Source organism: Vigna umbellata, chromosome 2, assembly GCF_029865625.1.
Source record: "Vigna umbellata cultivar VRB3 chromosome 2, Vumbellata_1.0, whole genome shotgun sequence".
NCBI classification, from domain to species: domain Eukaryota; kingdom Viridiplantae; phylum Streptophyta; class Magnoliopsida; order Fabales; family Fabaceae; genus Vigna; species Vigna umbellata.
In genome coordinates, this window is record NC_142166.1 from 21,047,162 (window position 1) to 21,074,668 (window position 27,507).

A 27,507-nucleotide genomic window follows, 5' to 3' on the forward strand; every position below is an offset into this window, starting at 1 on the left:
GACAGAAAGGAAAACATACACTCCAGCAGGCTCAGAATAAGGCCACCACCCCTGTCCTACCTTACTCTAGCATCTTCAGCTAGGATGCAAATAGCATACATGGAAACATGAACCCAAATATTACATCTATAATATGCAGAAAAAGTATCAAAAAATTGAGTCTAGGATTACAAAGGCTACATGAACCATAATCCAAGTGAATGTGTAACATCTTAGACCGAGACCCTCACCACTAAGGTTGGAAATTGGAAGTGTGAAGTTGCATGATTGGGCATCTACAATGCCATAACGCTACCAACATCAATATTGGATAGGTTTTAAATGCCATATTAGAAATAAGCATAGTCTAGGTCAATACCGAAATTTATCTGTAGAGGAAAAGGATCACAAAAGTTTTATTATAAAGTGTAATTTTGGGAGAAGAATACGATTTTTATTATCCTACATTGATCAAAATTACATTACAGCCATGTAGGAAAAGACTATTAATAGAAATTATAAACACCCTCATTACATAATAAATAAAGGAGAATAAAACCCCGTCCCCACATGTTGGTCCATTGATGTCTAGCATGCCCAACTAATGAGGAAAATGGCAAGTGGAGCTTCACACAGAGCTCTGCTGCAACAAAAAGGTCAACTCACTCATGGTTATTAGCACATTAAATAGATACTTGAGGTAATACATGAAAAATCTTATGTTTTGGTAACATTGCCATAAAAACAAAATTTGTCAAATTCCTAAATATTCAGCCTCTAATATGGAACTAAATACCACACAGGAGCTTGCACAAGAATAAGTAATTTATCAAAATGTGCCGTACTGAGATTTGTTGTGTTGAAATTTCATCAGGAAACTGACAATTATGACAATGAACAGCATGTGAGGAAAATGCCAAATGCCAGATATGACACGACAAGACAAAAAATATACAACAAAGTCACCAATGACTAGTACAAGAAGGATTTATAAAATCTGATGCAATAATTCAAAGCAAAACCTGTTGACCAATAGTATATGTTGGAATCAGTGATCCACCCCATGATTCGTAGTGATAAACATCCAAGTAGTTTTTCTGATCAGATTACAATAAGACAATAACATAATCAGAAAATTTGCAACTTGCCCCTAACATATATGAAATGCTTAGTAAATAAAATTAAAAACATTAATGGATGGACATGCACCACACGAGTTTTAGTAATTCCAAAAACTAATTCAATGCTGAAGTTATCACTAGAGATTTGAGTTCGTAAAAAGGAAAAAAGTGTTAGTTTGATAGTTCATACAGCAATAAATAATCAAGGAGGTTCAAAATATGATTAAGGGAGCATGAATAGGCAGTTTTTGTTAATGATTAAGAGTTGAAAAAGAATTTTGAATGATTTCAAACAGCAGTAAAGTTGAAAACAACCAGAACTATTCCTAAATAGGCTGTACAGAATAAAATCAAAGTGCAGTAAGCTCGTTGTACCTTTAAGAGTTGAAAAAGAATTTTGAATAATTCAAACAGCAGTAAGGTTGAAAACAACCAGCAAGAACTATTCCTAAATAGGCTGTACAGAATAAAATCAAAGTGCAGTAAGCTCGTTGTAGCTTTAAGGAGATTTTTTCAATCTGCACCGTCACTATTGCTGATTAGTCAGCAATTTACTCACTTTAATTTTAAGGAAAAAAATTTATTCTTAATACTTTATTTCTCTTAAGTAGTGTTGGAAGTCCCACATCGACTAGAGATAAGCCCAATTTATAATATATAAGTGGGTGTAAATCTCACCTTACAAGCCAGTTTTGTGGGGTTGAATTAGGCTTAAAGTCAACTTCTTAATATGCTATCAGAGTTATGGTTAGAGCTTATCCTATCGATATTTATTGTTTGTTGGACATGTTGTTCCACCCGCTATCGGGCTGTTATCGGACTACCTATTAATGTCTAGTCTCATGCCTGTGATGATGTCTATACCTCGACTTGACGAGGTGTGTTGGAAGTCCCACATCGACTAGAGATAAGGTCAATTTATAATATATAAGTAGGTGCAAACCTCACCTTACAAGCCGGTTTTGTGAGGTTGAGTTAGGCTTAAAGTCCATTTTTTAACAAGTAGATTTTAAACTTAATTCAATCCTACAAGGGGGCCTAGAATTCAATTTATATGTTCCAAGCTTGGTGCATATGATCTATATGCTCTAGCTTGAGGGGGAGTGTTGAAGTATAGTGCCTTTATTATTATTAATATTTATGTTAGGGCTTTGTTAGGGCTTTGTTAGGGGTTTCCTGCCCTTTTACTTTTCAGAACTATTGTCTCCTATAAATACAGTAATAAGTTGTATTAGGCTTTCTAAGTGAAAAATATAAGACTCTTCATCTTCTCTCAACTCTTCAAGTGCATCCACTTATACAATAAATTGTCCTTATATCTAAGATTCTATAAGGGATATCCAACACAAACCTCATGTCAAGGCATCTACATCTCAAGCATGAAACTATATATTTTTTGGAGGCCTGATACAATGGACTTTAAGTTTAGACTCTAAACGGCTCTGATACAATGGACTTTAAGTTTAACTCAACCTACAAAACTAACTTGTAAGATATGGTTTGAGACAATCAATAGTATCATCAAGACCAACTTTGATAACAAAAATCCACCTCAACCACCAACAGATTTCCCAGGTAAAGTAACAAGTTCCCAAGTTTCACTACTCCAAAGAGTACTATTTCATAAAGAATGGCTTGACCCCAACTAGGACAGACTAAGACCTCACCTACAAATTATGGAATTGACATAAAAGAAATAGATAAAAAGACAAGTATGAAGTGAGGAAGATAACCTATGATAACTCAAAGCAATACAATGAGGGATGGGTTACAAGTAGAGTGTATACCTTTACGGAGGACACTGAGAAGATTAGATTCAATTGTTAAAGCCAAAGGGAATGAAGTAGTTGGCACTATAAGAGAGTCATTTAATGGACAATGAGAAGATTAGATTCAATTGTTAAAGCCAAAGGGAATGAAGTAGTTGGCACTAGAAGAGAGTCATCTAATGGACAATGGGTACTCTGATGGTGACAATACACCCGAAGAGCTGGTGGAGGTGGGGGATCTGGAGATACACTTGACACGATAGGAGGATCACAAACAATTGGGATAATGACTTGATCAAATGGAGACACAGCAAGAGAAAGATTAGACCTAAAGTAGAGGGAAGACTCAATAAAGGTGACATCTACTAAATTAAGAGAAGGAGAGAAACATTTATACCCTTATTGTGATCTGGTAAATCCTAAAAAAAAGACACATTTATGCAATGTAGTAGATAATTTCTCAGACTAAGACCAAGATTGTAAACAAAGCATGTGGACCCAAATACTAAGTGGTAAGGGATGTAGCAGTTCATGAGGAAATCAAATAAAATGACAAATTTTATTATCTAAAATCAAAGATGGCATACAATTAATGAGATAACATTCACTAAAAAATACCACAAAAACGTTGAGGGACCTCATCATGTACTAAAATTGTGCAAGTTGATTCACCGAGATGTCTATTCTTGCACTCAATCGCCTCATTTTGTTGAGATGCATAAGTGCACATGAGGTTTCATGAAAAATGTCGTGAGAAACCATAAAATTTTAAAAGGAAGGAGAAAGATACTCGCAAGCATTATCACTTCAAAAAGTTCAAAAAGAAACTCCAAATTGAGTTTTAATTTCATTGTAGAAAGACTCTAGATATTTGAGAGAGGTCCGAAAACAGATGACACAGTAGGCTTAACAAACAACAAATCTTGCTATGATAGACTTACATAGTTATGATACCATCTTTAAAAGTGGATTATAAGTCTAACTCAACTCTACAACACCAACTTGTTAGATAAGGTTTACACCCACTTATACACAATAAATCATTATTATCTCTAAGAGTCAATGTGGAATCTCCAACAATTTCAACATGCCATGTTTAGGAAACAAAATTTTAAGCTTGAGAAGGAATAGGAAGGAAGATAGAAAGATGGCTTCAAATTGGTAGCAAGAAAATTCCACCATAAAGTATTATAATATGTAGGACCCAAGAAGTTAGAGAATTGAATACATTGTAGGAATCAATTAGTATGTTATAGTTGAAAGTACCAGCCTAGCCAAATGGGAGGAGGGGTTGCAGGGTAAGTCATTAGAAATGATAGTTTCAGAAAACTATAGCTCAGTTGCAAATGGAAGGGATATATAGAAGTTGAGTCTCTAATTGAATCCTAAGTCCAGTGAGTAATTTCCTCTTACCTTTGTCTCTCTTCCTTGCCCAAAAATAACATTTTGCTTTGAAACTATCGCTCACACCAAATCAAAAGCCTTTGAACAAATTCAGAATGTAATCAATAAGACCTGACCTAAAATATCCTGAATCATCTGAGCTAGAGACAAGCGCTCATATTGATATTTATTCCTCGTGACTTGCTTATTACCTTAAGATAAAGATTGCTAAATATCCAAAACACTTATGTATTGGTCTAATGGCTCCTCAGACCAATATAATCTCTAATTATAGCTTTTAGCTTAAAGGTAAGCACTCTGTCCAACAATTGGTATCAAAATCAAAGTCACAAGTTCAATCCTCAGCAAGAGAATTGTTGACGGTAAGATTGTTGAGTTGGATTAGTTGTCTCATTACATAAGTCATAATTGAATCATCACGCTTAGGGTACTACACTTTTAAGTAAAAATAGATATGCTATGGTGATAGGACTTTAAAGGTTTATGTTAAGAGGAAGAATTAAAATAAGAAGTTACATGACAATTAAGATGGGTTGGACGGTTTAGGGGAGTGGTTAGTAAGGTAGTTTTTATGTAGTATGGGTTTCTGCTGGCAGTGTGGGTAATTTGGTTATTTTGGACATGGTGTTTCTTGTAGAAAGGGATTTACTTCCCTTGGATGCTATTGAATACTTTCTCAGTTTCGTATTTCCTTAATTCAAGTGTTAATTTAAGTTGCATTGTAACATCTGAGTGTTTAATTCTTATATTAGATCAGAAAACTGATTTCTTGTTTCCAAGAAACCTATCAATTTGGTCCGACCTGCCAGATCCAACAACACCGAGAGAATCATGGAGCGTAGAATGAACATATTTTAGAGAGGACAATGGAGGAGACGAGGGAAGAATCCAAAGCCAATTTTCAAAGGCTTGGCAAGATCATGGAGGATGTGATGTGCAGACTTAAGAATATTGAAAAGGGTTCTGAAGGAATCAAAGATTTTGTAAATGGGGATAGAGTAGGAAGAAGAGAAGAGGTGGATGAAAAATGGGAGGAAGAAAAAAGAGAAAACCAGCGGGGGTGGATGAAAAAAGTAGAATTGCCTAGGGAACAAGATAATTACGGTAATTAGAGCTATATCCTAGGGAAATATTCAGTACAAGTTAATTACAGCAATTAGAGCAATATCCTAGGGAAATATTCAGCACAAGTTAATTATAGTAAATAGAACTATATTCTAGGGAAATAATTAATATAAATAAAGCCTAGACGCTATCATTGAAGGCATTCTTTTGATTATTGAGTTTTGTTAACAGGCAGCTAGAGTCCTATGAGGGAGGTTATGCTCCCAATTATCTTTGTTTACCTTTGTTTATTCAGATATTACCATCAATAAAAGAGATTCATTCATCCAATTATCATTCGTTCATTGTCTTTTCTACCTATTGTGATCGTATTTAATTACGTTTCCTACACGGATACGTAACAAAGGGCACGTAACTAGGAAAAAGGATTAGAAGGCAGTCCAGGGTCTGTAGATGGAGATCAAGATTCTGTTAACGGAGGAAATATAGGAAAGAGAGAGGAATTTCTTCAAGATGTCTTGAAAGGAAAGAAAGAGGGAAAAACAAGTAGGGATGTTGTGAAAGGCAGTCTGCAAAACATCAAGAAAGGCAAGAAATTCCTAAAGAAGGAGAGTACTTGGCTAATGATGAAGATGACCCATGGGTTGAAGGAGTGGAGTTGTCCAAAATTGAAAGGAATGGCACCCAGGGTCAAACAACAAGGGCAAAGTATGTTTTTGAAGTTGAGAACATCAAAGGATCACCAAAAGTACACCCAACAGTAATAACATGGAAGAAAATGCAGTCCAAGGGTTCAAGACCGAGCAACAAAAATCCAAGAACCTTTCTTGGGAAGATCTTCCAAAAGGCCTCTGTAGGAGTTGCAGGGGCAGAGAATGCAGCAACACTTTTGAAAAGTGTGAGAGTAGAAAACAGAGTGCTATTGCTGGAAAATGGGCAACAATTAAACAAGAACGGGGTGGAAGATTACATTCAAGATTTTGAAGAGGAAAAAAACAATAGGAGTGAATTTTATTATGCTATTGATGTGCTGCCTAGTAATAATACGCAACATCATGGTTTATGGGATATGGATATTCTTTATATCCATAAAGATATTGGCATTCTTGAGGAGGTAGGGGAAAATGCACGGAGAGTTTTACTTGAGAGTTTGGCAGCAGTAACATGGTCTGGGAGTGGGGAAAAATTCATCCAAGAATTTAAGATATTGGTGTCACAAGCAAGTAAAACACCAGAAGATCAATTGCAGAAATTTTTCTTTGCAGGGCTGCAATCTAACATTCACAATTGGTTGCCGCAACAGGATCTAAAGAACTTGATGAGAGATTCACAAAGTGCTCTAATTGTGGGAGAAAGGCCAGCAATGAAGAATCACACTCTATGTAGGGAAGAAAAAACCAAAACAGAAGGGAAATTGGGAACATAAAAATATAGTATGATGGAGGAGGAAGGGGATGCAACAATAAAGAGAGCTGAAGGTGGAGATGCAACCAAGCAACAATCGATGACATTGGAATTTTGGGATTCCAAATTACTGGGTTCAGACTTGGTATGCAAAAACCACTCTCATATCAACCACCACCCAAGCCTCAAGATCTTGCAAGCAGTAGCCAGTGGGTTCCCTTCATATGATAAAAGTTGATGAAGATGACCCATGAGATCAAGTTTCATGATTCCAACCTTGAGGACAAGGTTATTTAGCAGCAGGGTGTAATGATAGGATATAATGTTATAGGTTATAATGGATAATGTGTGCAGAATAAAAGGAAACAGCTTAGGAATTAGTTGTGAGTTTGGTTAGTTGGTTGGGGGACCTTTATAAGAAGGCAGGGAGCTCTTGTGTCAGGACACTATTGGATAATCTTGTAGATTGAGCTTTGGCTCTTTGTGAAGGGCAAACCCTTGGAGGAAAGAGTGCTCTCCTATTCTTTGTGTTTTTTACCGTCTATACAATAAAGAATATTACTCTTTTGTCTGTTTTCAATTTTGGGTACCTATCAGATATAATTAGATTTATTCGTTTGTTAGTATTGATTGATGAAGGTTTCCTAATTTGTAATTATCAGGTATGATTTGATGTCCATAATTCTAGCATTACAATGAAAGTTGTATAAATAGTAATCTTTATAGTTCGACTGATCAGAAAATATATATTCATCCTTCCTCATAATCCAAATGCTTCAAAATAGATCCAATATTTGTCTTACATCCCAATATGGGCCATCCGCATCATGCACAACAAACATCTCACCTCTAGAATCACCCTCCCACATGCAGAAAATAGTTCACCAGCAATACCAATTTCAACGGTGGTTTCAGCTCCTACAGCAGGCTTTGAGACACACGCCAAAAAGTGGCGAACAACCAGCTCATACAGTTTCTGTGTCAATTTAAGAAATAATATGAATGTCCAAGCAAAATGCAATTCTTAAAGTAAAAAGAGTGGTATTGGAATCATGTCTGACACGGTGGTCTTGGCTCCATCCAGATTCTCCAGTAGAAAATTTTGTTGGGTGAATGGGTGGATGAGCCTTGTCATCATGTCCACCACCTCTAGGGTTTCTCCAAAGCCCTGTCCCAGGGTCCAACAACCGTTGCGCATATACTCCCCACTCTGGATGCCCTTGTTGTTCTTGCACAATTGTCTACAATTGGAAATAAAAAAGAAAAATGAAAGATCAGTCATTCAGGAAAAAAGCTTTACCAAGGATTAAGGGTGAAACAACAATATTGTTAAAACAAGACAGGTTGAAAAACACAAGTCAAAATCTTTAAGCACAATAATTTAGTATGGTGGCTGTAAAAGCCAGATCTTCTTTACCTGCATAAAAGAATATATTTTAATCTCTACTACCATATATTACAAAAGAAAAGTACCTGACGTGCATAACATCACCATATATTAAAATGTTAAGTGCTTCCTGTAGACAACAAACCTCCTTTATAAAAAACTTGATTCACCTCTTGTTATTGTATTATTCATGCAATCAACAATACAATTTATAGACCTACAATTTTTTTACTATTGTACTCAAAACAGACAAAAACGGCTATAAACGGCTAGCTCATTAACTGCCTAGACTCCAACAGCTAGTACATTAACTACCCATAATGGCTAATTACCCAGCTAATACAAGTTCATAAAAAACCAAACAAAACTCTCCTATAAACTTAAATGTTTCTTTTATTCTTTATCTCCATTTTTTTATTCTTCATCCCGGCTTTCCACGTGCATTAACTCCTTTCACACCATGTTTGCTCATTTCATAAATAATTGGGTTCTTACCTTTCTTCATGGCCGACTTGTCCTTAATTGGGTTCATTTTTATCTCTATGGCCAACTTGTCATTAACTAAGTTTTTGTCAAAAGGTCCAACTCATTTTAAGAGATTGGACCGTCTTTGTCAACTTAGACAGGGACACACTGTTTATAAAACTGACCATCTCACTCTCTCTTCTTTTTCAAACACTTAAGCTCTCTAGCTTTCTCTTTTTTTCACTCAAACAATCAAGGTCATTGACTCTTAATACTACTTTGAAGAAAACAAACCTCTCTTGTGAAAAAACTTGATTCACCTCTTGTATTATTCATGCAATCAACAATACAATTTATAGACCTACAATTTTATGATTGTTGTACTCAACAAAAAAGAGCGACTAAAAGCGACTAACTCATTAACTACCTAGACTCCAAAGGCTAGTATATTAACTAGCCACAACCGCTAATACATTAAAGTTATAACAAACCCAACACTTCCAATAACATTCAAATCAATAAGTATAACTTTTAGAATAAATAGTGTTAAATAGGACTTCCTGTAAGATGATTTGTGTTTTGTCATAAACCTAGTTACTAGATGTATCTGATCAAATTCCTTTCACTTCCTTCTCATAATTATATCTGTTAAGAAGTGGACTTTAAGCCTAACTCAACCCTACAAAACCGGCTTATAAGGTAAGGTTTGCACCCACTTATATACACTAAATTGGCCTTATCTCTAGTCGATGTGGAACTTCCAATATATCCCCCTCACGCCGAGGTATAGACATCTTCTCGAGCATGAGACTAAACATTAACGAGTGATCCGATAACGGCCCGATAGCGGGTAGAACAACATGCCCAACAAACAACATATATCGCTAAGATAGGCTCTAACCATAGCCCTGATACCATATTAAGAAGTGGACTTTAAGCCTAAATCAACCCCACAAACCTGACTTGTAAGATGAGGTTTGCACCCACTTATATACACTAAATTGGCCTTATCTCTAATCAATGTAGGACTTCTAATAATATCTAATATATTCAAAACTATTATAAATATGAAATCCTAAGAGAGGGAAATACCCTCTCTCAAATTCATTCCAATTCCTCTATATATTTCTCAAGTTGGTATCACAACAAGTCAACCTTGCTCAGCTGATCTCAATTTGTTAAAGGAATGTCATTTGGTCATTGTCCTTGTTATCAGCTACCATCGCAATCGTCAGTCACCAAAGTTTCCTCTTCAAACACTTGGGTCTGAGGTGCCTAGAAGAGTGCAACCCAATCCCAATGGTTACGCAAGCCACTACTGCCCTATGCGTATGTGTCTCACACGACACCTTCCAATGGTTAGAATCTTTGTGGACCACCATTGTTATGCTCATCAAAGTAGCCTAAGCCTTTTTCCACCCTATGTTCCTTGTTTCAGGATCAATTGATGGGTCTTCTAGAATTATCTCCCCTGAAACCCTAGGTTTTCCTATCCTGAAACCCTAGTTACATTTTGTTTTTCTCTATTGTATTACTAGACTATATCTTTGCCTTCATGATGCTCATCATATCTTCAAGAGCTATATCATCTTTTTTTCGAGACTCCTTCCATAACTTTTGGAAAATTAGTTGTCATGGTCTGCCTAAGTGGAACTTTGGTTCCTTGGCCAAGGTTTCCCTGATCACTTGGAAGAAGATGAGTTTGGTACCTCCGAATCAAATTCAATAGCTTTGTGCTCTACTTTGGCAATTAGTAGAGCCAAATATTTTGAGTACTCTCATATCCCTCAAAACATGTAATTTTTTTCAAAAATAAAGCCCAAAATGTTTTTGTGAACTATACCCAAGACCTCTACAATTAGACTATTAATTGGCTTCTCTCAAGTAGCCCAATAATGACATGATGACTTTTATTGTTGAAGCTCAATCAAAAGTTAAGGAATTAAAGATGTTCTTGGAAGTTGATTCACTAGATGAGATAAAAAAACAAAGAAAGAAATTGGCAAAATTTTATACAGATCCTCTAAGCAATGAATCCAGATTTGATCATGTTAGAGATCAAACTTTGATTGGTCAAGAAGTTCCTTCAATGAAAAACTTGATAACATGGCTCTTTCGTGTTCCAACACTTAAGAATAGAAATATTCAAGAATTTGTTAAGTCTTCTACCATGGTTTCTACTTGAGGAAAAGGAAGTCATCTAGAGGACGGCGTGGTGGTAGAAGACGTCATCAATGCACATATTGTAAAAGAGTGGGTTACACCCAAGATAATTGTCACTTATTACATGGCTTCCCTAACCGATATTTCCAAATCTAAAGGTTTTGAACCAAAGTTCTTTAATGAAAAATATCAGGAATATTTAAGGTTGAAATCTAACAACCAAGCCCAATCATCTACATCTCCCAATTTGTCAATAACTTGCACTTTACAATCGAGAGTCAAAATCCATGGATTGTTGACTCAGATGCATCTAATCATATTTTTGGTAATATCTTTTCTTTCTCTTGTCTCTCCATACCTATAATATCTCATTTCATAACCATTGCCAATAGATCTAAAGTAACTTCCAGAGGAATTGGTTGTTCAAGTTGCTCTTTCTCCTTCTTTGTACAAACTAAAGATAGTGCCTAAACTTAATAGTCTCCAAACTTTGGAATGTGAATCATATCAATTAGGAAAAATGGTTAGGTATTATTTTCCTAATCATTTTGAATCTAAAAGTGACTATGCTTTTTCCATTACCCATTCTGACATTTGGAAACTAAGTAGTATGTCATCTTGTGGTTTTACATATTTTGTTACTTTTATTGATGACTTTTCTACATGTAATTAGGTTTATCTAATGAAAGATCATTCTGAACTTCTATCAAATTTCTTGTCTTTCTTTAATGAAATCAATAATCAATTTGGAAAAGTAATTGATGAGGGCAAATTTATGCCTATATTTTAGATTTAATTTCAAAATTTTAGTGGAATAATTGTGCTTAAATGATTGATTTGAATAAGATTTGTAATTATTGACTTTATCGGGTTTGGGAATTAAAGAGGTTTAAAATGTGATTTTAGTTGCATGAATTATTTTGGATAGTCTAATATTTGTTGATAGAGCTGGAACTAAAGTTTGAATTGCAATTTTGAAAAGAAAGAAAAGGCTAAAGTGCAATTAAAGGAAATTTCTAGACTTATGTGCAATTTTGAATAAAATAAAAAGGGTTGAAATATAATTTTGGACAAGTTTAAATCTATTAGATATTTTTAAGATAATTTGGAGAAAATATATCTTAAGATATTTTATTTGATATTGTTAAATAATTACCTTATTTAACTATATCAATAAATATCAAAAGATAATATTTGCCAAATCTTTTTGAATCTAGAAAACATATTATCAAATATTCTCAAAAACCAATTAAATTTGTTGAATATTTGGAAGATATTAGATATAAGATAAAAGATCTTATCAACAGAAGATTCAGAGTTGAAGCCCAATCAAGCTTATATAAAGAGGCTCAGGGGAGGTAGAAATCATAACTCATTCATTCTCTCAGACTTCTCCACTGGAAGCCATCATCCACCACTCCTCTCACTTTTATTTTACCATGTGTTTCACTACATTCATGAAGGGCTAAGCTTCTAAGACTATTCCACTGTAATCTCATTATGGATTATGAGGTTAAGTTGAATTAATGAATTTTTTTCCACTGTAATTTCATTATGGATTCTGAGGTTAAGTTGAATTAATGCATTTGTTTCTTTTGATTATTGATTTGCGTTATTCTTCTTTTATGTCTTTCATCTCTCAATCATATTAAAAGCAATGATTTTTGCATCATAAGGTGTTTGAATCTACATGCATATTAATCATATGAGTTCAAGGGTTTCTAGGTTTGATTGAGAATCTACTTTAATTGAATTTAGGAACTTTCATATGATTAAATGAAATTTTGCTATCACTTGAGAATGTACTTTGATTGGTGGTAATAATTTCAACTATAATTAATTGAGAATTTACTTTGATTAATTAGCTTTTAATTTGGTTAGGAGATTTAAAAATAGACATGATTAAACACAATAGGATTTGATTGAGAATATACTTTGGTTGAATTCATTGTAAATAATCTAGAAAGGTTTTGCATTTGATTGAGAATCTACTTTGGTTAACTACCTGATCACCCTCAAATTAATTAAAAATGTACTTTAATAAATTTGAAACTTGAACAATAATCAATTGAACAATGATCTGTGGATAGTCAATGATGAATCTATCTTGGAAAAGTAGTGAATTAGACTATTTCATCATAATTGTTTCTAAGTTTCCTATTTGTTCTTCAAACATGCTTCATACATTAACTTCATTAGCATAGTTTCTCACTTTTATTCTTGAGCATTGCATAACATTTATAAGAGTCAAATATTGAAAAACAATTCCGTATTCATTGGGAGACGACTTAGGATTACTTTAATCCTATCTACTTTCTTGAATACTACTCGGCAATACTGAAGTTTCCTTGAAAAGTAGTATTAATTTGATAGCTTCAACGACAACCTACCATTAATCAAAATCTTAAGATGCTATAATGCTAAAAGACATTTTCCCTCTTAATTATCCAAACTTCTAAACTCACATCATTTTGCATTAGTCTACTTGTCCTTATACACCTAAGCAAAATGGAATAGCAATAAGGAAAAATAGACATATGATTGAAACTACTCATACCTTATAGTTTGGTGCAAATATGTTTGTTCAATATTGGGATGATGCTATCCTGAATTCCTTTTACCTCATTAACAAATTGTCTTCTCTTCAAAATAAAGTTCTTTACTCCATTCTATTTCCAAAAGAACTCTGTTTCATATTGCTCCATGGGTTTTTGATTGTGTATGTTTGGCCCATGATATATCTCCAATTTTACATAAACTCTCAATTAGAGTCATCAAGTTGTCTTCTTAGGCTATTCTCAACTTAAAAAAGATATTGATATTACTCTCAAGAACTAACACATGTCTACCAATGTCACTTTTTTTCAACCAACTCCTTTATTCCCTCATGCTACACAAGATTCTAATTCTATCCACCAAAATAAAAGGATGAGCTAACATGATCAACAAAAGCATCAAGCAAAAGCATCAGTTTTGAAAATAAAGTCATTCAATGTTTAAAAATGTTGTGCAAGATAGTTTGCTAGACATCAAGAAAGAGGGAGAAACCAATCTTTCACTCCTCACAGTACCCACTCACCACACCAAGCAAAACCCTAAATTGTCATGTCGCCGCTGCCGCAGAGCGAACCTCTCCCTACAAGATCGCGAACCCAAGTGCGACCTCACCACCGCCATCACCTCGTGCCACTGTTCCCCAATCTGAAACCCTAATTTTTGGGTGGGGAAGGGCTACCACATGGTAAGCATTCATTTCTGTTCTGCGCGAATTGGGAGTTCGACAATTGGGAATTTTATCTTAAACAAAACAGATCTTTATGTGAATTCTTCTCAATTTCAATACTTTCTGTTCAGATCCTATTGTGGGGGTCTGTGGTTGGTGCTTGTGTGATGTTATGCCTGTGGGTTGGTGCTTTCATTATCGATTAATGATTTGGGTCGTTAGAATTTCATTTCCGTTTGTTTTTTTTCCTTTCGAAGTCCTCTAGATGCAGTTCAAGTGGTGATTTTGAAACCTTGTTTTGGGGTTTATGTTTTGTGTTTTGAGGATGTTGGGGCTTTTGGGAATGTGAAGTCTTAGAAATGTGCATCAGAGCTAGGGTGTGGAGCAAGTAAAATTGTAGGTGTGACATGATTAGCCAATAACTTTGTTCCTTGAGCATGAACCTTTTGGTTGTCACTTTTCTTCCAACTTCCTCCTCTTGCTCCTGACATCTTTTTAACTGTTCCAACCTCATTGAATGCGACCTATATTTTTCTGCATCGGAGGTTTTCTGTTGTTTAACATTGAAAGTGTCTGAATTCTCCCAGTGGATGTGTTGCAGAAGAGGAAAATATTGTTGAAACTGTGAAAACTTGACCGTGTGAGAAAAAAGCATAGAATAATCAGAGTACATGATTTTTCATCTTGTATTGACAGTCTTCTAGTTTGTGGCACTGCAAAGTGAGGGTTCGGTTTGGAAAAGATTAATAAATTTCTAAATGTTTTACTCAGATCAAGACATGAGGGCCCAAGTGTGCCCCTGTGACATAATTGTATATGTGATTCTGTAAGGGAAAAGCATTCTAATGTTGATAATCATCATATTTTATGCTTCATTTTCCTTAATGGTCTGAGAAATATGTTGAGAAGATAAAACAGAGTAGAAGAAGACAAATTTGAAGAACAAGATCTACCACTGTACTTGTGCCGTAATGGAGAAGAAGACCCTTTTTGGTTTTTTCTGTGCCCTAAATCAGTGCCCTACCCAATCTTTATTACAACACCGTTTCTGCTATTACTAAGATACACGTCACCATGCACACAACAATCTATTCACACGTTGCCAATAATTACTGCCACATCATCAACGCATTAACTCCGTTTGCTACTAGTTAACGGAAGGGACAAATTTGACACAATTTTGAATAACTTTTGACATATTCAAAACACTTTAAAAAATGGGGACTTAATTGACATTAACCACTGAAATTGGGGACCAAAGAGGGTATTAAGCCAAGTTTTTACAATCTTTACCCAAGGGAGCACTCTCCCTTCCACAGGAACAACCTCCTGTCAATACACTAAATATCAAAAAGCTCTCCTCTACCAGACCCCCCCTTTGCCTTCATATAAAGGCAACCCTCTTCTAACTACCCAACAACAATTAATTCCTAAACTGTTTTCTCTGTCCTGCACCTATTACCCATTATAACCTATCATATTATATCCTATCTGGGGCTCAGGTGGAAGGAAGTGAGAAATTTGTCATGAAAGGAAATAAAGAGGGAAAAATGAGTACGGCTGCTAAGAAAGAGGATGATTATGATTTTCTCAAGGAAGGAAAGAAATAAAGTGAAGCAAGGTTCCAAAAGACCCTTTCACCGGTGAAGTCCATGGTTCAATATCTAGATTTTGTTCAGGTTGTGAATGAATCGTTGTTGCCACTGGAAGAGGGATTTTGGAAGGAGGCGAAGGATCTTGAGCATTGTTTGGCAGCTCCAAAGAACAAGGTCAAGGGTGTTTGCTGATTGTCTGGGAAGGTAGTGAATTTCAGATTTAGGAGGTGAAGAAGTGTCATAAAGTGTGTGATGAAGATAAGACGAGTTCTTGCAAGAAGTTCACAATTTCATTAACAGAATTAGTTGAACTATTACCACAACTAGGAAAAACTTCTAAAGACCATCCTGATAAGAAGAAACTCATTTCGGTGCATGATTTTTTTAGATACACAGAAGCTAAAGGGAGGAGGTACTTTGAGGAGTTGGATAGGGATGGGGATGGCCAAGTAATTTTGGAAGAACTAGAAGTAGAAATGAGAAAACGGCAATTGTCGGGAAGATATGCTATAGAATTTGAGTTGTGCAAAAAGTCATTGGTTTTCCAGGTCTTTTGGTTTGAAGCAGTTCTTATCATTTATTGAATATAGTAAAGAAGATTAGGAGAAATCTCCCTTATGTGTTTAGCATACACATAGGGTAGTTTATTTATAATGTAAGATAAGGGTTAAACCCTAAATACAGAATGGGCTAAGCCCAATTAACAGAAACACACAACTTAACATCTAACACTCCCCCTCAAGCTGGAGCATATAAATCATATGTTCCAAGCTTGTTACAAAGATAGTCAATTCTAGGTCCTCGTAAGGACTTGGTGAATATGTCTGCCAACTAGTTGTTTGAGTTAACGAACTCAGTCTTGATATCTCCGGATATGATTTTTTCTCTAATAAAATGACAATCAACTTCAATGTGCTTGGTTCTCTCATGGAAGACAGGGTTAGAGCTAATATGAAGAGCAGCTTGATTATCACATATAAGTGTCATGTGAGTGGCATCTCCAAATTTCAATTCATTAAGTAATTGTTTAAGCCACACAAGCTCGCAAGTAGCAGATGCCATAGCTCTATATTCTGCTTCTGCGCTGGACCTTGCCACAACACTTTGCTTCTTACTTTTCCAAGATATCAGGTTGCCACCAATAGAGACACAATATCCAGAAGTAGACCTCCTATTAGAAGGGGAACCAGCCCAATCAGCATCTGAATAGCAAACGATTTATGTATTATTGTTAGGGCCATATAGCAAACCTTTTCCAAGTGATCCTTTAATATACTTCAGAATGCGAACAACTACATCCCAATGGTCTTCACATGGGGAGTTTAGAAACCGACTCATCACACTAACTGCGAAGGAAATGTCAGGACGCGTAACAGTAAGATAGTTTAATTTACCAACTAATCTTCTGTATCGTTCAGGATCTGAGAAAGGCTCCCCCTGATTTGGTAAGAGTTTGATGTTAGGGTCCATAGGTGTCTCAACAGATTTACAGTTCATTAACCCTGTTTCTTCCAAATGTCTAACGCATACTTCCTCTGAGATATGACAATACCATCATTGGATTGTGCTACTTCAATACCCAAAAAGTACCGGAGTTTGCCAAGATCTTTGGTTTGAAAATGATGACAAAGGTGTTGTTTCATCTGAGAGATGCCGAGATAGTCACTTCCTGTGAGAACAATATCATCAACATACACTATTAAGTAAATACATTCAGCACTTGAGTGGCGATAGAACACTGAATGATCCGCTTCACTACGAGACATACCAAATTGTTGAACAACACAGCTGAATTTACCAAACCAGGCCCGAGGATATTGTTTTAGGCCATATAAGGATTTGCGAAGACGACATACCAATCCAGATGACTCCCCCTGAGCAACAAAGCCAGGCGGTTGCTCCATATAAATTTCTTCATGCAAATCACCATTTAGGAAAGCATTTTTGACATCAAGTTGGTAAAGAGGCCATTGTCGAAGAGCGGCCATGGCAATGAATAGCCGAACAGAGGTCATTTTTGCTACTAGAGAAAAAGTATCACCATAATTCAAACCAAAAATCTGTGTGTAGCCTTTGGCAACCAGTCGAGCTTTCAGACGATCAATTGTGCCATCAGGGCCAACCTTGATAGCATACACCCACCTGCAACCAACAACAGACTTTCCAGATGGTAATTGGACAAGCTCCCAAGTTCCACTTTTCTGTAAAGCACTTAATTCATCCAGCATAGCCTGACGCCAGCCAGGATGAGTTAAGGCATCACCCACAGATTTAGGAATTGACACAGAAGAAATGGATGAGAGACAAGTGTAAAAAGATGGAGATAATTTGTGGTAACTAAGAATAGTATAATGGGGGGAAGGGTTACGGGTAGAGCGTATACCTTTACGGAGGGCAATAGGCAAGTCAGACTCATTTGCTGGAGCCGGAGGAGACACAGGAGGCAGCACTAGAAGTGAGTCATGAGGGAGACAATTGCGGCGACTATAAACCTGAAGGGGTGGTGGTGAAGGACGATCCTGTGGTGAATGAGAGTCTAAAGGAGGAGACAAAATGGGTGGAGCATCACCAGGAGGATCACAGAGAAGAGGAATATCAACAGTAACAGGGAGAGGTACAGAACTAGAAGATAAATGTGTAAAGTAAAAAGAAGATTCATCAAAAGTGACATCAGCAGAGATAAAATGACGATTGAGGGAAGGGGAAAAACACTTATAGCCCTTTTGTGACCGTGGAAATCCTAAGAAGACACATTTGTGAGACCTAGGAGATAACTTATCAAGACCAGGACTAAAATCATGAACAAAACATGTAGACCTAAAAACTCTAAGAGGTAATGGATGTAGAGGGTCTTGAGGAAATAAGATAGAATGAGGGATTTTGTTCGCTAGGACGGAAGATGGCATGCGGTTGATAAGATAACATGCCGTGAGAACAGCATCACCCCAAAAACGTGAGGGTACTTGACCATGAATGAGAAGGGTACGAGTTGTTTCAATAAGATGTCTATTCTTGCGCTCAGCCACCCCATTTTGTTGAGGGGTATAAGCACATGAGGTTTGGTGAAGAATGTCATGAGAAGCCATAAAATGTTTAAACTGTTGAGAAAGGTATTCACGGCCATTATCACTACGTAAAGTGCAAATAGAAACCCCAAACTGAGTTTTTATTTCATTGAAAAAAGTTTGAAAAATAGAAAACAACTCAGAACGATTCTTCATGAGAAACAACCAAGTACACCTGGAATAGTCATCAATAAAGGTAACAAAATACTGAAATCCTAAAGTTGACTTAACACGACTAGGTCCCCAAATATCAGAATGAACCAATGAAAAGGGGGATGACGCTCGTTGTGAAGCACTACGAGGAAAGGAACTACGAGTATGTTTACCTAACTGACAAGACTCAAACGACAAACTTGATAATTTGGACAGAGTCGGAACAAGTTGCTGCAGTTTGGCAAGACTGGGATGATATAGGCCATGAGACTCACATCCTGTGCCAATCATGTGTTTCGAACTCCGGTCCTGCAACCAAACAGAATCTTTGGTAAATGAAATAACACAATTAAGGGAACGAGTTAGACGACTTACAGACAATAAGTTAAAAGGAGACCCAGGGACATAAAGTACATTATCAATGGATATGGATGGAAAAATATGAACAGTACCAATACCATGAGATGAGACTCTAGACCCATCAGCCATCGTTATCGAGGGTAAATTAACCAGACATGACAAGGAAGAAAACAAGGACTTGTTACCAGTGATATGATCGGTGGCACCTGAGTCAAGGACCCAAGATCCGAGAGAGTGAGTCAAACCAACAAAAGGAGTACCTGTGCATATAACAGAAGCAGATGTAGTGGAACTAGAGTGCTGACGGTCCTCATACCATTTGAGAAATTCCTGAAAGAGTAAAGGGTTATTTATGGTATTTGATGAAGTAGGATGGTCTGCAGACGGTGATCGGGGAGGTGGATCAGAATTAGCCATTACTATAGGTCGAGGAGGACGTCCATGAAGTGCATAACATCTATCAATTTTGTGGCCTAGCTTGCCACAGTGGTCACATTTTGGACGTCTTTTACCTGGTTGGCGAGACCGACTCCGATCATCAAGTTGGGCAGCCATGGAGAGGGAGAAACCCTAAAAATTCAAAGTGCTCCAATTGACGCAACGACCACAGATCCAGAAAGAGGGCGAGGAGGCGATCACGGCGGTGCTGATCGGCGGCGGAAAGCTCTGGCGACGCGCCGGCACGCGCGGCGGCAGCGGTGACTCTTGCCGCGACGCGTGGGTGGTCCGTTCGCCGCGATCTTCGTACCACGGTGGTCGCCCGGTCGAGACGATTCCGATGGTGTGGTCGCCGGTCGATTCTGGAACTCCAGCGGCGACGGCGACGGCGACTGCAACAACGGCGACAGTGATGAGTGCCGGAGACCGTGGAGTTGACTGGAACTATTCCTGTGCTCTAGATACCATATTGAATATAGTGAAGAAGATTAGGAGAAATCCCCCTTATGTGTTTAGCATACACATAGGGTAGTTTATTTATAATGTAAGATAAGGGTTAAACCCTAAATACAAAATGGGCTACGCCCAATTAACAGAAACACACAACTTAACATCTAACATCATTAATGGAACATAATGAGTCAACAATTCTCTCATATCAACCACCACCCAAGCCTCTCCAAACCTGAATTGGCAGGCAGTAGCCAGTGGGTTCCCTTCCTATGATAACACATTGATGAAAATGAGCCATGGGATCAAGCTTCACTATTCCAACCTTGAGGACAAGGATGTTCTTTAGCAGTAGCGTGTAATGATAGGATATAATGTGTATGACAAGAGGAAATAGATTAAAAATTAGTTGTTTGTTTGAGTGAGACTTCCTTTATATAGTGGGGGGGTCTTTATAGGCAGGTGATAGGTCTTGGAAGGTTAACGTTAGGAAAAATAAACATAGAAGTTAAAATGTGGTAGTTAGGGGAGTTAGCAGGAGTTTAATAGCAACTGTTAGATGTTAAGATGTGTGTTTCTGTTAATTGGACTCAGCCCATTCTGTATTAAGGGCATTGGCCCATATATTATAAATAAACTACCCTATGTGTATGCAAAAGACACAAGGGATATTTTCTCCCAATCTTCTCTATTGCTCACATGGTATCTACAGCATAGGATTAGTTTCAGCCAACTCCACGGTCTCCGGCACACATCACCGTTGTTGTTGCCTTCGTCGCTGCCGCCATCGCCACCACCATCGCCACCACCGTCGCTGGAGTTCCAGAATCGACCGACGACCACACCATCGGAATCGTCTCGGCCCGGCGACCACCGTGGTACAAAGATCGCGGCAAACGAACCACCCACGCGCCTCCACGCGCCGCCGCTTCCTGCCGCGCGTACCGGCGCGTCGCCGGAGAGTTCCGCCGCCTATCAGAACCGTCGTGATCGCCTCCTCGTCCTCTTTTTGGATCTGTGGTCGTTGCGTCAATCGGAGCACTTTGGATTTTTAGGGTTTCTCCCTCTCCATGGCGTCTTCCTCGTTTACAAACACGTCTGTTGGTGGCTCATCTTCTGATCCCTCAATATACACCAATTATGTGAATGTACACTTGTCCATTGACAAGTTAGATGGCCAAATTATGCAACACGGGCGTCCGACATCAAACTTTGGTTGAAGAGTCAGGGGTACTTAGATCACCTTACTCAAAATGTGACTACTGCTACCACAGATGACACTTCCCACTGGATGAAAAATTGATGCTCAGTTATGCATTGTTATAAAGTCCACCATTCACTCCTCACTGAAACAAATGTTTCGATCACATGAAACATGTTCAGAAGTATTGGCACAAGCGAAGTTGTTATACACAAATGACACTCAGCGTCTTTATGGTGTTTGTCAGGACCTATTAACTGTTATTGGTCCGCGCAATCATGGTCCCATGGCAGAATATTTGGGTAAAATTCATGCCCTTCTTCATGATTTTAATGATATATTACCTCTTGCTTCCACTCCTGTTGAAGAACTGGAACAACGATCAAAGTTCTTCATGTTGTTGGCATTATACGGACTCTCTGATGATGTCTCTCATGTCCGTGATCAGATTTTGGGTTCTCCTGTCATACCCAACTTTACTTCTACTTGTTCTGCTCTTTTGCGTATATCGACCAAACCAGTCACTGAGACATCTCCTCATACTGATGATTCCTCAGTTATGCCTGCCCAACGTGATGATCGAAGCCGGTCTCTCAAGCCAAGTAAAGGACGTCCAAAATGTGACCACTGTGGCAAGTTAGGCCACAAAATTGATAGATGTTATGCGCTTCATGGGCGTCCTCCTCGACCTGTAGCAATGGCTAATTCTGATTCACCTCCCCGATCACCGTCTGCAGACCATCCTACTTCATCTAATACCGTAGAAAAACCTGCAATCTTTAACGAATTTCTCAGATGGTATGAGGATTGTCAGCACTCTAGTTCCACTACATCTGCATTTGTTGCACGTATAGGTACACCTTTTGTTGGTCTGACTCACTTTCACTCCCTCGAACCTTGGATCCTTGACTCAGGCGCCACCGATCATATCACTGGTAACAAGTCCTTGTTTTCTTCCTTGTCATGTCCAGATAATTTACCCTCGGTAACAATGGCTGATGGGTCTAGAGTCTCATCTCATGGTGTTGGTACTGTTCATATTTTTCCGTCCATATCCATTGATCATGTACTTTATGTCCCTTGGTCTCCCTTCAACTTATTGTCCATAAGTCGTCTAACTCGTACCCTTAATTGTGTTATTTCATTTACTAAAGATTTTGTTTGGTTAGAGGACCGGAGTTCGAAACACATGATTGGCACAGGATGTGAGTCTCATGGCCAATACCATCTCCGCCCTTCTTCACATGTTGGCGTAATCATGGAGTCACCATCCCTTCTTCATGCTCAGTTAAGTCATTCTAGTCTTGCCGAACTGCAACAACTTGTCCCGAGGTTGTCAAAATTATCAAGTTTGTCGTGTGAGTCTTGTCAGTTAGGAAAGCATACTGGTAGTTCCTTTCCTCGTAGTGTCTCACAACGGGCGTCGTCCCCCTTTTCATTGGTTCATTCTGACATTTGGGGACCTAGTCGTGTTAAGTCCACTTTAGGTTTTTAGTATTTTGTTACCTTTATTGATGACTATTCCAGATGTACTTGATTGATTTTAATGAAGAATCGTTCTGAGTTATTTCCTATTTTCCAATCATTTTTCGATGAAATAAAAACACAGTTTGGGGTTTCTATTCGAAATTTACGCAGTGATAATAGTCGTGAATACCTTTCTCAACCATTTAAACATTTTATGGCTTCTCATGGCCTTCTTCACCAAACCTCATGTGCTTATACCCCTCAACAAAATGGAGTGGCTGAGCGCAACAATAGACACCTTATTGAAACAACTCCTACACTTCTAATTCATGGTCAAGTACCCTCACGTTTTAGGGGTGATGCAGTTCTCACGGCATGTTATCTTATAAACTGCATGTCATCTTTCGTCCTAGATAACAAATACCTCATTCTATCTTATTTCTTCAAGACCCTCTACATCCATTACCTCTTAGAGTTTTTGGGTCTACATGTTTTGTTCATGATTTTAGTCCTAGTCTTGATAAGTTATCTCCTAGGTCTCACAAATGTGTCTTCTTAAGATTTCCACGGTCACAAAAGGGTTATAAGTGTTTTTCCCCTACCCTCAATCGTCATTTTATCTCTACTGATGTCACTTTTGATGAATCTTCTTTTTACTTTTCACATCTATCTTCTAGTTTTGTCTCCTCCTTCTTTAGACTCTCATTCACCACAGGATCGTCCTTCACCACCACCCCTTCAGGTTTATAGTCGTCGCAATTGTCTCCCTCATGACTCACTTCCAGTGCCGCCTCCTGTGTCTCCTCCGGCTCTAGCAAATGAGTCTGACTTGCCTATTGCCCTCCGTAAAGGTATACGCTCTACCCGTAACCCTTCCCCCCATTATAGTGTTCTTAGTTACCACAGATTATCTCCATTTTTTTACACATGTCTCTTCTCCATTTCTTCTGTGTCAATTCCCAAGTTTGTGGGTGATGCCTTAGCTCATCCTGGCTGGCGTCAAGCTATGCTGGATGAATTAAGTGCTTTACAGAAAAGTGGAACTTGGGAGCTTGTCCAATTACCATCTGGAAAGTTTGTTGTTGGTTGCAAGTGGGTGTATGCTATCAAGGTTGGCCCTGATGGCACAATTGATCGTCTGAAAGCTCGACTGGTTGCCAAAGGCTACACACAGATTTTTGGTTTGGATTATGGTGATACTTTTTCTCCAGTGGCAAAAATGACCTCTGTTTCGCCTATTCATTGCCATGGCCGCTCTTCGACAATGGCCTCTTTACCAACTTGATGTCAAAAATGCTTTCCTTAAAGGTGATTTGCATGAAGAAATTTATATGGAGCAACCGCCTGGCTTTGTTGCTCAGAGGGATTCATCTGGATTGGTATGTCGTCTTCGCAAATCCTTATATGGCCTAAAACAGTCTCCTTGGGCCTGGTTTGGTAAATTCAACTGTGGTGTTCAACAATTTGGTATGTCTCGCAATGAAGCGGATCATTCAGTGTTCTATCGTCACTCAAGTGTTGGATGTATCTACTTAATAGTGTATGTCGATGATATTGTTCTCATAGGAAGCGACTATCTTAGCATCTCTCAGATGAAACAACACCTTTGTCATCATTTTCAAACCAAAGATCTTGGCAAACTCCGATACTTTTTGGGTATTGAAGTAGCACAATCCAACACCGATATTTCCTTCGCAGTTAGCGTGGTGAGTCAATTCCTAAACTCCCCATGTGAAGACCATTGGGATGCAGTTGTTCGCGTACTGAAGTATATTAAAGGATCACCTGGAAAAGGTTTGCTATATGATCCTAACAATGATACAAAAATTGTTTGCTATTCAGATGCTGATTGGGCTGGTTCCCCTTCTGATAGGAGGTCTACTTCTAGATATTGTGTCTCTATTGGTGGCAACCTAATATCTTGGAAAAGTAAGAAGCAAAGTGTTGTGGCAAGGTCCAGCGCAGAAGCAGAATATAGAGCTATGGCATCAGCTACTTACGAGCTTGTGTGGCTTAAACAATTACTTAGTGAATTGAAATTTGGAGATGTCACTCACATGACACTTATATGTGATAATCAAGCTGCTCTCCATATTAGCTCTAACCTGTCTTCCATGAGAGAACCAAACACATTGAAGTTGATTGTCATTTTATTCGAGAAAAAATCATATCCGGAGATATCAAGACTAAGTTTGTTAACTCAAGCAACTAGTTGGCAGACATATTCACTAAGTCCTTACGAGGACCTAGAATTGATTATCTTTGTAACAAGCTTGGAACATATGATTTATATGCTCCAGCTTGAGGGGGAGTGTTAGATGTTAAGATGTGTGTTTCTGTTAATTGGACTCGGCCCATTCTGTATTAAGGGCATTGGCCCATATCTTATATTATAAATAAACTACCCTATGTGTATGCAAAAGACACAAGGGATATTTTCTCCCAATCTTCTCTATTTCTCACAGCAACTATGCGTAGTTTCCATTGATAGTTGACAGTTTCCTTTGATGATCTATTTCATTTATGTCTTTTAAGGAGGGGGGCGTATATTTGGGTGGGTATTGAGTGTTTTATTAGAAAAACAAGGTTTGTCCTATGAAAGGGAATATTTTCCCTTTATTGCAATTGATTGTTTTCAGTGTTTTCCCTTCAATAAAGTTGTTTTCATCACAATGAGGATTCATTTATCAGTTGAGATTGTTCATTTTGAGATAGAATATAAGTTCCTTGTCACCAAGAAACCTAACGGTCAGGGATGTTCTAGATGTTTCAGAAAATTGTTGACAGGATCATTGGCATCTTATGCGAAGGGAACACTGTCCCTTGGAGGCATTCTTGTTGTTCTTTGTGCCTAGAATCAATAATACAAGATCTTTTCAATGACTTTAGGTGCTTTGTAGTGGTGTTCTTGGGTTCCTCTATCTAGGAACCTAACACTACTTTATAAAAATAAAGGGAATACCCAAATTTTTGGATAGTGATGTTGATTGAGCTAGTTTTCCTTTGGATAAACGCTTTACTACTAGATATTGTGTTTTTTTTTTGGAAGAAATATTATCTCGTTGAAAAGAAATAAGCAAAATGTTGTTGTCAAATCATCTATTGAAGTTGAGCATAAAGCAATGAGTATACAACAATGGCATCCCTTACTCGTGAGCTCATATGGGTAAAACCATTCCTACAAGAATTAGGTTTTTGTGACATTCAACCTGACGATGTATTGTGATAATCAAGTTGTTCTCCACATTGCTTCCAATCCATATTCCATGAGAGAACCAAACACATTGAAATTGATTGTCGTTTAATTCAAGAAAAGTTGTTGTCCAACAAAATTTGCATTGAGTTTGTCAGATCAAATAATCAACTTAAAGATGTTTTAATAAAATCCTTAAGAGGTCCTTGGATTGAATTTATTTGTTTTAAGCTTGGCACGTACAATTTGTATGATCCAGCTAGAGGAGGTATTAGAATAAATAGTCTCAAAAAGGAGTTATTATAAGATAATGTGTGCTTTATGTTGAACCTATATCCTAAATGTATCTCTTGGAATTCTCCTCTCTTCACTCTATACATTGTATCTAATGTATCCAAAATGATTATAAATATGAAATCCTAAGGGAGGGAAACACACTCTCAAATTCATTCTAATTCCTTTGTATCTTTCTCAAGTATACTATATTTAATTTCCTCCATGGTTCAATCTATGCCAAAATGTCAACACTAAGTCCCTTTCCTTTTTGTGTATTATAAGACACCAAAAAACATGCATATAACTACATCTATGTAAAACAATTAAAATTCTCAAGTGATGCATACAATATTTTCTTACAAAAATAAAAAAGAATCAAACAGCATCCATGCCAAATAGCATGTTCTCCATAACCATAAAAGTGAAGGCCTCCCCTTCTAAAATCACAATTCAGGTTGATTATTGTTAGGATAATTACATCTATATATCATCATTAAGCCTACTTAGGATGTAGTGTGCTAGCTTTTATGAGTTGTATCTATAGTAGCTTCTAAAATCACAATTCAGGTTGATTATTGTTAGGATAATTACATCTATATATCATCATTAAGCCTACTTAGGGTGTAGTGTGCTAGCTTTTATGAGTTGTATCTATAGTAGTACCTAGTTTTGCACCTAAGTGTCTAGAGCAGTCCCTTAATCTTCCATGTACTCTTGTATCAGTTCTTTATTATAAATAGAAGATTGTGAAAGCGATCAACTAAGCCCTCTAGAAATATATTCTGTTTAATCTCAAGTATTATCACATGCAAATTAGCAAAATTCTTGTATCTTTGAAGCCCAACTATCCAGTAGACCACAACTGTGATAATTATTCATGTTTAGATAGATGAAAAGCCAACCCACATGCAAGTCAGTCCTTGAAGAAAAGCTATCAGTCTCTGTACGGGGGTAACTGATGAAACCAGCTTGGTAAAGTTCTTCCGCCACCTATAAATATTTAAATAAGTTGTAAGCATAGTTGCATATAAAAACAAAAAATCTGTAAATCTATGCAAAAATAGAATTGGAATAAAATAACAAGTATTTGCCACTTTGAACTTGTCTACAAAATAGTTGTTTATGTAAATCTTTTAATTCATCGCCGTCACTATACAATCAGACATACACATAAATGGTGAGATATTATTCAGAACTCCAGATAACAATGACACCAGCACAAAAGCTTTTAGGAACACTAGCAAACAGCACATGCCTTTGAATGGCATAGCATGCACACATAAATATCACATATGATGATATGTATAGAGAATTATGGATAAAATGTTT

At 37.4% G+C, this 27,507-nt stretch overlaps 1 protein-coding gene across 1 annotated transcript in view; it reads right to left on the reverse strand.

Moving 5' to 3' along the window:
• TOP3A (topoisomerase 3alpha) overlaps positions 1–27,507 on the reverse strand; it is a 63,965-nt gene that overhangs the window by 34,565 nt on the left and 1,893 nt on the right. Inside the window, exons 8-11 of the mRNA XM_088106409.1 lie at positions 27,085–27,168; positions 7,804–7,983; positions 7,590–7,718; positions 1,002–1,076 (exon numbers count right to left, since the gene is read on the reverse strand). Of these exons, the coding sequence (XP_087962535.1) occupies positions 1,002–1,076; positions 7,590–7,718; positions 7,804–7,983; positions 27,085–27,168 (468 nt within the window). The remainder of the gene's footprint in view (positions 1–1,001; positions 1,077–7,589; positions 7,719–7,803; positions 7,984–27,084; positions 27,169–27,507) is intronic.